Genomic DNA, 12457 nt, shown 5'->3' on the forward strand with positions numbered 1-12457 from the left:
GGCGCAGCATGATGACGAAATGACAGACTGTGCTTTTAGCTGCATGGGGGGATAAATAAGACGCAAAACATGCAACGAATAACTGTTTACGGCTATTATATAGCTACCGTTTATAGCTTTCTAATAGGTGATTAAAGTACCTTGGTGTTGCAGTGCAATTCACTGTACTACTGATAAATGTAACCGCAATGTTTGTGATCACGGAGGATGCACTGGACTTACTTGCAGCAGCTGCCAAAATGAATTAATGATGCAAAGTAGACATTTTAGTAGCGATCAAATTGCTTTCGGTGAAACTTACAGCTCTCCCGGGCTCCTGGTGTCATCGAAATATTTGCAGGGACGTTCTCAAGTGAATCCAGTCAGGCTAGGCTAGCTGTTTGCATGGCCATGGACATGCACCATATCATGGGGAATTAAGGCTCTGTCGCGTTGACATCGCAGGTTCGCTCTGTTTGAGAGTGTAAATTAACAGAGTCTGGGAATTAGTGCTTAATTTCCCACATGACCCCATCGGTGCAAATGTGGGTCGAGAGGAAGTAATATTAGGCGGCATGCTAAATAGCCTCATGCGTTTCCCTTATAGAAATCCAGCATAGGATGAAGTGGGAAATGCTTACAGGGCATCGGTTTATTGGAACCCTGTATCGAGATGTAAACTGGCACGGTACATGCAAAAAGAGCCAGCTTTTCAGCTAATATAAGATTATTTTTTTAATTCATATTTTTTCGTTAGCCAGCAACCAGTGAGTATAAGCAGGTAAGACAAGTAAGGATCTGCTTAATGGCTGAACTACGGAGAATACAGCTGACCACCCTCTCAAGCAACGTGCCGCTGCCCGCAAGTTTACTAAAGATCCCGGCAAAGGAGGAGGGGGCTGTTGCAGCCGCTTTGCAGAACGGGAAGGTAGAGACGAGTTTACGGCTGGTTCTCGCCCTTTTCGAGCCCGATCAGAGGCGCTGTCCGGAGTTTTACTACCCTGAACTAATTAAGAAAAAGGTAAGTGTCACACCGGGTGTTGGGAGACTCCCCTGCTGTCTCAGTCTTTTCATGGTACATGGTAACAGGTTTTCTGTACATCGCTGTAAACTTTACTAATCGGCACGGCGATGTCATAGAAAAACTTTTAAAAGAGCATAATTGTTCAAGTGCATTTGTAAAACTGGACGTTTAAGTGGTCAACCTGTTTGCAGAGCAATGCGATCAAAGAATCAAATAAGAGTTTGGAGGAGGAGAGTCAGAAAGGGGTCGAGGCCCTGGCGAAGAAGTTCGAACAGAAATACGTGAGTCTGGACTTTTCTATATGACCGAGGCTGTAAAATGTTTCCGACCAGCAATTAATGTTCTGTAACCGAGTGTCTTTCAATATTAGGGTGGAAGCAAACGGAAGAAAGATCGCATGCAAGACTTGGTTGATATGGGCTATGGATATGATGAGACCGATTCATTCATTGATAACTCGGAAGCAGTACGTCCTTTTACGTTTTTAATACATTGCATATCTAGAAATGTGCATATTTTGTATTCTGAATATTTGTCATATTAGTAGGACAACCCTGTTTTAACCTCGTATTTGTTGCAGTATGATGAACTTGTTCCAGCCTCTCTTACAACAAAGTACGGAGGATTTTATATTAATTCGGGGACCCTGCAATTCAGACAAGCTTCAGAATCTGAGAGTGATGACCATATCAATGACGAAAAGAAGAAACTAAAGTCCCCAAAGGTACGTTTTTCCTTTAATAGTTTCCAAGCTTCTCTGAAATTCATTTTGTGATCTTAGGAATTATTTTAATTTCACATCAAATAATGTCTCCTTGCCTACAGAGGAAGAAATTAAAAGAGGGTGATGTAAAGTCAGTCAAGAAGAAAAAGGAAGGCCAGCACAAAAAATCCAAGATCACTAAGACGGGGTGAGTTCAGGTCGTTTACTTTGTGCACTGAAACTTGGAGATGGCGCCTGTCTGGCACATGGGTTTTGCAGATCGACAGTAATCGATGTTTCCCGACAGGCACAGTGCTCATTTCCTCCCATTTTCAGGCTTCCCAATTACATGATTATTTCTTCAGTACCTGCCTCAGGATGGGGTTGATGCCATCTCATTTGCTTATTGAATATCTCTGAAAGTTTGCACTCGTTTCCCCCCCCCCACACACACACACAAAATTTGACACATTGTCTTTATTGTGCAGTCAATACCACAGCCAGCCATAAATCTGCAATTCCTATATTTTGCTACCTCTTGTTGTTAGATCGATTCAGTGAGTTTATGTTTCCAGTACTAACTTCTTTTCTTTATCTTGAATCTAAAATTTGCTTTGTTTTAGGGGCATTTTAGGTTTCAGACAAAAAAATGCAATTTTTTAGGTCATACCTACCCTCCAATCAGTCGTCCTGAGTCTGATACCCAGCTAACACAGCAACTCTTACGGGAGGCTGCGTCTGGTTCGGTGGGCTAGGATGCTGTGGTTGTGATTAGGAGGTTACTGGTTCAAATCCCAGGTTCACCTGAGAGGTGCTGGGCCCCTGAGCAAGACCTTTAACCCCAGACAGTGACTGACCCTCCTTTCATGTCTCTCAAGAAAAAAAAATTATACTTTGGATAGAAATGTCTGCTAAATGATTAAGATGTATGCATGTAAATCCTCAGTTATGCTGCTATTTCAGCCTGGCATTCTCTTCCGTTTGGCCATAAGGGATTCCCTATGGGGGATCCCCATGAGGGATTCCCTAGCCTACGTTGCGGTTCACGTCAGCTGTTCTTGCCTCTCTTTCTGAAAAGAATTGTGCCGCTCAACGCCACAGAGGAGAGGAAGAAGAAGAAGCACTCTGGCAGTGTGGCTGTCAGCGAAATGCTGAAGCGATTCGAGAAGGCCAAGGAGTCGTTGCCAAGAGAAGAAGCCAAACCGGCCCCCAGCGTGGCGCCGCTGAACCACGAGGCAGACGTGGGCCTCAACGTCACCGACCCCCTGCTCTCCCTCATCGGCTCCACCAACGAGAGTGACCTCCTGCAGGCCGCCAGCACCATCGACTTTGACATCGATCTGGACAAACTGCTGTACGAGTCCCCAGAGCCGAGCCCCCCCGGGCTGGATGAGAACAGCGATCCTATGGCTGGGGGCCAGCCGCAGAAGCAGCCCCCCCCTTTCCCCGAGGGGCTCCACCCAGCACTGGAGAAGAGAATCAGAGATCTGACTCAGGTGCTCTTTATGTCACTGTTGATCTAAAAGTTGGGCCTCGCTTTGAACTTGAGTTTCCTGAGGTAGCATCAAGTCTGTATGCCTCAATGCACTTGAAACTCTTCTTCTGGGAACTTAACGTACTGTTACGTCCTCAAAAAGCAAGACAAACCTGTATATTTATATTTTCTATCTAGAAGCCATTGGGTATTTTGCCTGCTGTCTCCCTGGGCTACACATATTTCCTCCAGCTTCTCTGGTTTCCTCCCGCTCTTTGGAAGATGGATGTGATGCCCTTAAATTGCATAACAGACCTTTTACATTTTCAAAAGAGAAATTGCTTGTTTAGTGCATCTTCTTTCCAGTGGAGGCAGTGAATGTTAAGGGAACAGTTCTTTGTCCACCATTTTTATCATTGAGTGTTTCAGAATCTTTTATCCTAGATAAATTTCTGTATTAAATGTTAGTCCCCTACATTCATATAAATTTAATAGCATTTTAATTAGACTTTAATCCAGCACAGCAGGTTAGTCTTTCAGGCTTCTTGCTTGAGCATCCACTCCATTTGAACACCCACTCCATGACCTGACGCAGCACCTGTTCTGTCCATCCTCTGCACTGAAGGCTCCCTTTACGGGAAGTTAAAGCCAACTGACTCTCTCTATGACCCTGCAGGCTGCCAAAGGCTCCGAAGGAGAAGGGAAGCAAAAGTTTTTCACTCAAGATGTAAACAGCATGCTGCTTGAGTAAGTGTTTCAAAGCCCTTAATTGATTTCTTTGACCTTTGAGTACTGAATGTGGTGATTTGAATGTGCCTTGTTTTTGGCCACCAGCATTGAGATTCAGTCCCGAGAGCTCAGCAGTCCGCTTCGCTCGGGGATTTACGTCTATCTGGCTTCTTTCCTGCCGTGCAGCAAAGACACACTCGTCAAAAGGGCCAAGAAACTGCATCTGCATGAGCAGGTAGGACGGCTCTGAGTGCAGCGGCCCAGTGGTCTCTACATTCCTCCCTGCACTGGGGGGTGGGCCGGCCTCTCTGATGCTGGTGGGGTCTCTGAGAGGCAGGTTATGAAGTATAGGGAATGCTGTACTAAATGATGGTCATGTACTACAACAATATCGCTCCTAGTTGCCAAGGGAGGTGGTGGCATTGTGTAAGATTTCCCACTGGGAGGAGAATTTCACAGTGCATTTCATACCTCATCTTATTCAAATTTATGTAAATGTAGTAGCACTAACTATAAAACATGGCTGAAGGAGTTTCATTGCATTCCCCTAATGGGGGATATATATGTTTTTTTTTTTTTTTGGACCAGTCTGCTGTTCGAGACACATTTCTTGTTAGGGCAATAACTCAAAAACTATTAGATCTTTTTCAAGGTTTGCAGAATATTTAAGCTACACCCTGGAACTGATTATACTTTGAGACAGTGATAAATCAGAGGGCGGAAAGGGAGTCTGCAGACTAGAGTCCTGTATGGGCCTGGAATCAAAGCCTGAGACCTTGAGACCGAACCTGGCCCAACCTGAATAGTACTAGCAAATCTAAAACCCATACCTGACCCCAACCAAAGACAGTGGAAATATAAAATTATCAAACTTATAATTCACATATTATAATTCACTGAAGCTGCAGCCTGGCAAGATGTATTATAATGCAAAATGCTGCATTCAGTAACATTAGCCAGCCTAGTTACATAGCTTGGCGAAGCACAGGGACCCGTTAGCGCAGCATGACAATGATTATAATAAGCCATTCGGCTCACCGCATATTGCAACTTCAGACTGGAACAGTCGCTCTTTCAAATGAGCATAGAACCTAACAAGCACAAAAATCCATTTGCACGTAAAAACGACATTGCGCTAAAAAAACTAAAGCAAGCCCATCCCAAGCACAAAGTTGAACAAAAAAACTGATTTTGATTGCTGTTGCACCAGATCATCAGATGATTTTCTGAAATATGCCAAAAAAAAGTTTTATATATATATATATTTTTTTTTCCATCACAGTTTGGCAAAATGTATGGGTAGCAGTCAGTCAGTGGTCAGCATGACGTACTGCAGAGGAACTGACCCACGCCACTCAGCAAAGTTTAAATCCCGCCATCATTATCTTGTCACTTAGCCCAAGTCCTAGTAAAATGCCTGATTACAACTCATACACACTTGTCTTTTAATTATAATTTTTGGAGAAGTGGGAAGAGTGTTTTAGGGTAGGTTTGGTAAGTATTATGGTAATATTTTTGCTTTGCCACAGTATTTCTCCTGGTATTTATTTATCATGGGACCCCCCCCCCCTCCCCAGCCCCCCACCAGTATTTAAAAATAGTATAATATTGTTATATTTTGTAAATCCCACCAAAACACCATAAATGGTGGTATAATGCATGAAGAATATAATGATGTGATGGTGTCATCCAAACCTAGTGCAGGGAGGCTAAAGGTAGAGGCTGGGGATGTGAGGGGAGTAGGGAGTCAATGGGGGGGGGCAGGGGGTGGTCCACTGGGCTTACATTGTTATCATTCCAGCAGCGGTTAGTTTACACTTTATTTGGGTAATTATTAAGTTTTATGTGACAAAGTGTGATTCGTTGTAAATGAGTGTCCCCTCCCACCCCTTGAATGTCACATATTCTGCGTGAATGAGTAATCTAGCAGTGTAGCTTATGGTGGTTCTCAAGGCCGGGCTGGTTAACCCTTAACTAGTCAGATTGCAGGCTTTGGCTTCCCGAGACTCTTTTAAATGAGTAGCACCTTCCGCGTCGCATCCCGTCCTGTTATCCCACCTACTCATTTAAATGCAGCTGAACCCAGTGTCATCGTTCCCATGGTGGTCAGTAAAACCAGGGGGCCAGAAGCTGCAGGGGGGGGCCGCCAGCAGGGGCCCCTCGACTTTACGTTAGATCATTAGAGGCTGCTGGCTTCACTGTCCTCCCAATATTACAAATTCTCCCAATGTAGAATGACTGTTAACATTTTATATTCAATTACTAATAAATGATAGTACAGGTTAGTCTCAATTTCCATGAAATCGGCTTCTGAGAATCTGGACTTGCACAAGAAATATACAAGATGCATAGTTTAAAGAAGTGCTAATGGAAAAAGATGGGAAAACCGAAGTGCTTGGTTTATCTCATTATGTATAACAGGCCAATTAAACGGTCACAATCTGAATATGTTAATAACAGTAAGATCTCTAGGTACTTTGAAGGCTAGGTGAAGTGATGATGTTATCAACAGCCCTTATTATCCAGATGCTTAAAAGCTCTCTCAGCACAGACCTTTTTCATTAGGCTTTACTGTCAGAGGCATTTAATCACCACAAGGCAACCGACTCAGTCACTCAAATGCTAGATAGATGTCTGTGATGCTGTCACCATGACGACCCCTTCCCCCTCCCTAGGACGGCCGTCTCAAAGAACCACTTCAGAAGCTGAAGGAGGCTATCGGTCGATCGATGCCCGAGCAGATCGCCAAGTACCAGGAAGAGTGTCAAGCTCACACGCAGGCCAAGTTTGCCAAGTACGTGTGGATCTGTTTTTTTTTAGTTTTAGTGCCGAGGTTTTAAGTTGAAGGCTGCGAACTCTTTTATTCTGCAGGATGCTGGAGGAGGGAAAGGAAAAAGATAAGGTGGTTTCGGATGAAGACGAGGATGAGGAGAAGACTGGGAAAAGGGTAATGGGACCCAGGAAAAAGTTTCAGTGGAATGAAGAAATCAGGTGATTTAAGGTCACGTTCGTTTTGGAACTTGCTGGTTTCTGCTTCACATGGGACAAATCTTTAGCTGTATTGTATATTTGACTATCATTATAATTATACCAATAATCGAGTAATTACCGATTTTATCTGACAATTTTTTTAATAATCAATTTTAATATAATATCATAAACTTTGCAGTTGGCACAAGGCAGGACAGACTGTTGGTTGGTAATAAGTGTGTTTGGCTATATAGTTTTTCAGCTCCTAACTATGGCAAAAACTACAAATATCGCAATGTGAACTTATCATTATCATTCAGCCTTAAGTTCACAAAAATAATATTATATGGTTATGTACCGTATTATGTAAAATGACATGGCTAAGCAACGGGGCTGATCTTCATTTTAGCAGCGATCGTTTTGATACAGGAATCGTAGAAGGTACATTAAGCTAAATGGTTTAAGTCAAAGTGATGACAGGCTAAGCTACTCCGTGAGACTCAACGGTACAGGGCCCTTCAAACCTGAATACCTTATTTTAAGATGTATTTGCCTTGCAGTATTACTGTGGTGATATTTATGTTCTCGTTCACAATATCGACAGTCGGTTGCATTTTCATTTACTTTTAGTATGAGGTTTATACTTTTTATACTTAATTATACTTTAACTCTTTATTTGGACGCCCATCCTCAATGTGCGGTCTCCCTTCACCCCAAGTAATCGAGAAGGAAAATTTTAATTGATGCTTTTTAGAGAGTGACATCTCTAAATTGGGTAAATCCATCCAGCCATCTTCTTACCAAAATTTTTTATTTATTTTTTTATTTTTTACCCTAGTCATGAGCATAGCTATGCCAGGCAGTATAGGACATGTGGCTGGGGTACACCCTGAACAGGACGATATGGCGGAAAGAGGCATGTGGAAAGAGTGAGTGTCCTTGTGTGTCTGTCAGTGAGGGAGCTAATGTGATGGTTTGAGGGAAGGGCATATATCTGCCTCTGCTTATGTAACCGCTTCAACACCGTCAAGAGTCCGGCTTTTTATGGAGGCCGAATACACGGGGGAATGGAGGGATGGTGTTACTTTTTAAAGAAACTCGTAAAGAGTTTGTGCTTCACGCCAAAGCCCATCTGCGTGACATCCAGTTGTCGGTCAAAATTTTTTTTTCATTTTCGTTTTTGTTTCTTTTTTTTTTGTTTGTTTTTCCTAAGCACCCTCCCTGCATAACCACAGAAAAGGGCTGATGGAAATCTAAAGCCTCTTTGTTCTGTCATTTCCCCATAACAGATGAGATTTGATCTCAGAAATTTCAGCCAAGTCGGAACAAAGTATATCTCTGCTTGTGTTTTGGTTGGTTGGACATGAACGGTCTTTCCAAGGATTCCACACTTGCGTAAACGTGATTAATGAAAACAGGTGAATTAAGTGCTTTTTTTCGCAGCACTGAGGGGGATGTGAGTGAAATTTGCCGTTAGGCTGTAGCCTGGATCAACACAATGCAAAGGTATTTGACAAAAAAGCTGTCGGTGAGGGATTTATAATGCAAGACTGGTACGGATGTGTAATTAACATTTAAACACACATAATCGTGTCGGGTTCAACAATCTTTTTTTTTTTTTTTTTTTTTTTTTTTTAACTGCAAGCGTTTCTGGCTTGGGTGCTGCCCAAAATTCACTGGCCAAACCTCTCTCTCTCTCCCCCTCTCTCTCTCTCTCCTCTCTCTCTCTCCCCCTCTCTGTCTGTCTCCCTCTCTGTCTGTCTCTCTCTCTTTGTACCCTTATATTCTCCCTTTCTGTTCTTCTCACATCCCCTTGTCCCCTGAGGTTTGGTTCCTTCTGTCCCCTCAGACTTTGTTTCCGTCTCAGACACACAGATGGTTTTTCTCATTCATTGTTCTTGACACTCTCTTTTACATTTAGTGTTTTTTTGCTGCAGGGCTGTTCTGCCAGTTAATGCCAGTTATTTGATTTGGGGGGGGTGGGGGGGGGTATTCGAGCAACAACCTTCATTGAAAAATCCTTGGGAATTGCTTATAAGTATCTTTGTGACGCTCCTTTGTTGTCTGGTTGGGTATAAAGTTCTGCTTACAGCTGTTTCACTCTGCGAGGAAAGCTCAAATGTCACGTTTCTTAGAGTAAAGATTTCTCTGCTGAGATTCTGCTTGCAGGACTAGGGAAATGTGATTTGTATATCGTCTAGTGAATAAATGTTCTTTCCGGTTGTGTTTGCTGCTCTCTGTTTGAGGAACATGAGCGACTCTGTCAAAGCTAGTTACAGGAGGACAACATGTTCAGTCTGACCAGTTACGTAAATCGCATTTTGATTAATATGGAGCTAATACTTGCTGGTACGAGACACACATGCAAACCTGTCGCCCTTCCTGGCGCTGGAAGGGAGCGGAAGGTCACATGATCTGCGAAGGTCATACGATCTGCATTGCTGTTCTTTTTTCAGGCCCATCTGGGGCTGGGTAGCTTGATAAAGTCCCTTTAGTCATTAAGCGTTTCAGAAAATAGCTAAACAAGTTTAGAAGTAAATCCCAAGGTCAAGGTGTCATTTCCCGGCTGTGAACTGGAAGCGAGTGGCTAAATTAGCGTTGCTTTTTTTTTTTCCTTCCTCTATTTTCTGTTAACACTCGTTTTCTCTCCGCCAGGTACTTTCTTTGCACGGTGGTCGAACTGAAGATCGGCAGGTATGAACTGGAGAGGAATAAGTCTCAGAGCGCCGAGGAGTACCTCAAGGTTTTCCTCGAGGCTGAAGTCAAGCCGCTTTGGCCCAAAGGCTGGATGCAAGCTAGGTAGCAACCTAAAGACCAGCTTCCCCTGTGGGATGTGCCCCCGTCTTCTCGTTTGAGACATCTTAAAGAGCTCCTGTTCACATCCATCCTTTTTTTTTAATGTTGCCCTTGGGTCTATCACCTCTCCACAGGACGTTGTTCAAGGAGACCAGGAGGGTTCATGGTCACATGACTTGCATGCCGTAAGTAAGATTGACTCGCCGACGAGCCCTTAATGACAACCGTGCTGAAATTCCTGAGAGCTTAAGAGTTCCCGCTTTCTTTCTAGGACAAAGAAGAAGGTCGTAACTGCTCCGAAAATGAAAACAAAGGTTTGTAGGCAGTTGAATATTTCTGTAATCCTGTCTGCCGGCTACCACTCCCGGCTAACTAGTGCAGCGTGAGGAACTCTTGTTTATCATCAGAACAGTTTCAGATGAAAATATTGTTTTTTCTAAATCTCAGGAACCACTAGTGAAGCTTGAGAAGAAATCTCCTGCCCTGCCTGGTCCGGTGGCCCCCCCAGTGTTGGTGCCCACTTCAGGGGGCCTCCTTAGCCTCTGTAACGTAGCTGCTCCCTGTCCCAGCTCTGTGGTGCCCCCTCATGCCTTCACCATGGACGATTCACTGGATGGGGACCTGATCCACAACCCCCCCTCACTGGGGGCCGTGTCAGAGGAGCTGGCAGCCCTCAATCACGACGGCAGGGGGGGGCCCGACTTCTGCTTCCCCTTGACGTGTAAGCCGTCCCCAGACGTTGGCCCACCAGAAGGCCGGAAGGGTGCCCTCAAGCCGTCCAGTGCGGCTGGTGCTCCCTCACAGTCACCTCTGAACCTTCTGGCGGAGCAGGCACTCACCCACGGGCAGATCACAGCAGACCGGAAGGCCGACGGCACCCAGGTGCTGGTCATCCCGGCCTACAAGGATGGGGCGGCATCCCCCAAGACTCTGTCCAGCCAGGTGCTGGCAGACGGAATGCAGGCCAAAGCGAAAAGTTACGTCCTTCCCAAAGCCACGCAGCCTAACCTATCCAATCCTGTGCCATCCCTGGCTCCCAAATCCTTCCTTCAGCATAACCAGCACCAGAAGGGCTTTCCCACGACCATGCAGTTCGGGCTCGGTAACCTGCTGAGTGGAGCCCAGGGCAAGGCGCCTAAGTACGCACCCACCTGCCCAGGCGTCCAGACGCCAGCCTCGAAGGGGCAGGCTTTCCTCGGTCACCCCTCCGCCTCGCCCAGTGTTGCTGCAGTCACCTCCATCAACCTAGGCAAGATGGCCGCTCCCCAAAGCTACCTGCCCAAGCCACACAGCTCCGCTAACCCCAGTCCGCCTTTCCAGCCCACCTTCTCCCTGCCTGCCGTGACCAAGCCCGGTGCGTCCCAGAGCCGGCTGGTGCAGAGTGTCCCCGGCTCCCTCCAATCCATCACCAGTGTCATCGCATCACACAAATCCCCTTCCCCGAATCAAGTCTTGGCCGTGTCGACGTTGCCCAGCACGGCGCCCAAGAAGATCTCCTCCCAGAAGCTCACTTTGGTGGCCCCGCCTTGTGGAGAAAATGGGGATTCTGCCAACGGCTCTCAAGGCGTGGCAAGACTCCTCACGTCTTCGCTTAATCCTACGGCAGTCCCCTCCGCGTCTGCCCCAGTACCAGCCGTGAGTCCGTCACGCTTTTTAAGTTACGCGCCTTGATTGTTTGTGTAACGTCATATCTGCTAACGACTCGCTTCCTGTCCACCGAAGGGCGTGAAGAGCACCTCTGCGCCAACGTTGTCCAGCCCCGCTTCATCTTCTCTCAGCCTCCTCTCAATGGGCAGCGCAAGCCTTGGGACCGCGGGGACGTTGGGCATCCTCCCGGCCATCGTCCCCATGCACACCTTTAGCTTCCCGGTCCTCTCCTTCGGGCCGGACTCGGTGACCCCGTCCCTAGGCTCGAAGGACGCCGTCATCACTGGACCGGCCCCGGGTACCTTTAACCATGGCCTCGCCCACAGTAAGCCCCCATGTCCGGGCTCACGGGGGGGGGGTGTCTCTATCTGTCTGTCCCCGCTCCCTGTCTTTTCCCGTGCATCCCGTCCGGCTGTGGACGCCATTCTCCCATCGCTGTCGCTGTCGCACGCTACACTCTGGATCTGGCCTGTCTGCTGTCTGTCCCCCTTTACCTGTCTCCCCTTGTTTTTTCTCCCCTCTTCCTCCAGGTCTTTTTGCCAGTTTGCGTTCTAGTCCCGTCCACCCACCACAGCTCGCTCAATCCACTCTCTCCCATTTACAGCAAAGTCTGCAAGGTAATCTGGCATGTGGCCATTGTACCTGTGCCTCCCGTTCAGCCCAGTACATCGGGGCAATTTGGCTCATCCGCTTTGGCCTTGTATGTCTTGTGTGTGTGTGTGTTTTATTTCATTGTCCCGCCCAGACAGCACTATGTGTTTTGAAATGTTGACAAATTTCTTCCGAAACATAGCAAAAAAGTTGTCCTTGACGTTTTAATATCTTTAGCAACTTTTTGTATTTTTTCATTGGTTTATAGAATATTTAAAGTTCAGCCTAGAATATCACACAATTTCTATTTCTATTAAATGTTATGTCTGGCCTAGAATTTTAGGATAAATTTGTCTTAATGAACACAGACTGTCTCCTCCAGTCAGTCTCAGGGTTATTTGCAATTGCATCAATCGCCTACCAATAAAATTGTAGAATGTTAATTTGGTCTGGTGGAAGGAACTTGGTTGCTGGATGAGTGTCTACAAATCTATTGAACTACTCAGAGTTATCCAAGGCAGAATTAGGTACATTTTGGACACTT

General features: G+C 45.8%; 1 protein-coding gene across 2 annotated transcripts in view; it reads left to right on the forward strand.

The window, feature by feature from the left end:
• Nucleotides 1-12457, forward strand: part of ubn1 (ubinuclein 1) — a 13804-nt gene continuing 1347 nt past the window's right edge. Inside the window, exons 1-16 of one of the 2 annotated variants that reach the window (XM_049013899.1) lie at nt 1-1000; nt 1195-1284; nt 1374-1469; nt 1584-1727; nt 1829-1914; nt 2785-3202; nt 3857-3927; nt 4015-4144; nt 6585-6703; nt 6781-6900; nt 9535-9678; nt 9810-9860; nt 9947-9989; nt 10123-11310; nt 11398-11647; nt 11853-11939. In XM_049013899.1, the coding sequence (XP_048869856.1) occupies nt 785-1000; nt 1195-1284; nt 1374-1469; nt 1584-1727; nt 1829-1914; nt 2785-3202; nt 3857-3927; nt 4015-4144; nt 6585-6703; nt 6781-6900; nt 9535-9678; nt 9810-9860; nt 9947-9989; nt 10123-11310; nt 11398-11647; nt 11853-11939 (3253 nt within the window). In that variant the 5' untranslated portion in view covers nt 1-784. The remainder of the gene's footprint in view (nt 1001-1194; nt 1285-1373; nt 1470-1583; nt 1728-1828; nt 1915-2784; nt 3203-3856; nt 3928-4014; nt 4145-6584; nt 6704-6780; nt 6901-9534; nt 9679-9809; nt 9861-9946; nt 9990-10122; nt 11311-11397; nt 11648-11852; nt 11940-12457) is intronic. The other variant, XM_049013900.1, reaches the window with a different exon arrangement.

The sequence above is a fragment of the Brienomyrus brachyistius genome, chromosome 5, assembly GCF_023856365.1.
Source record: "Brienomyrus brachyistius isolate T26 chromosome 5, BBRACH_0.4, whole genome shotgun sequence".
In the NCBI taxonomy this organism is placed as follows: Eukaryota; Metazoa; Chordata; class Actinopteri; order Osteoglossiformes; family Mormyridae; genus Brienomyrus; species Brienomyrus brachyistius.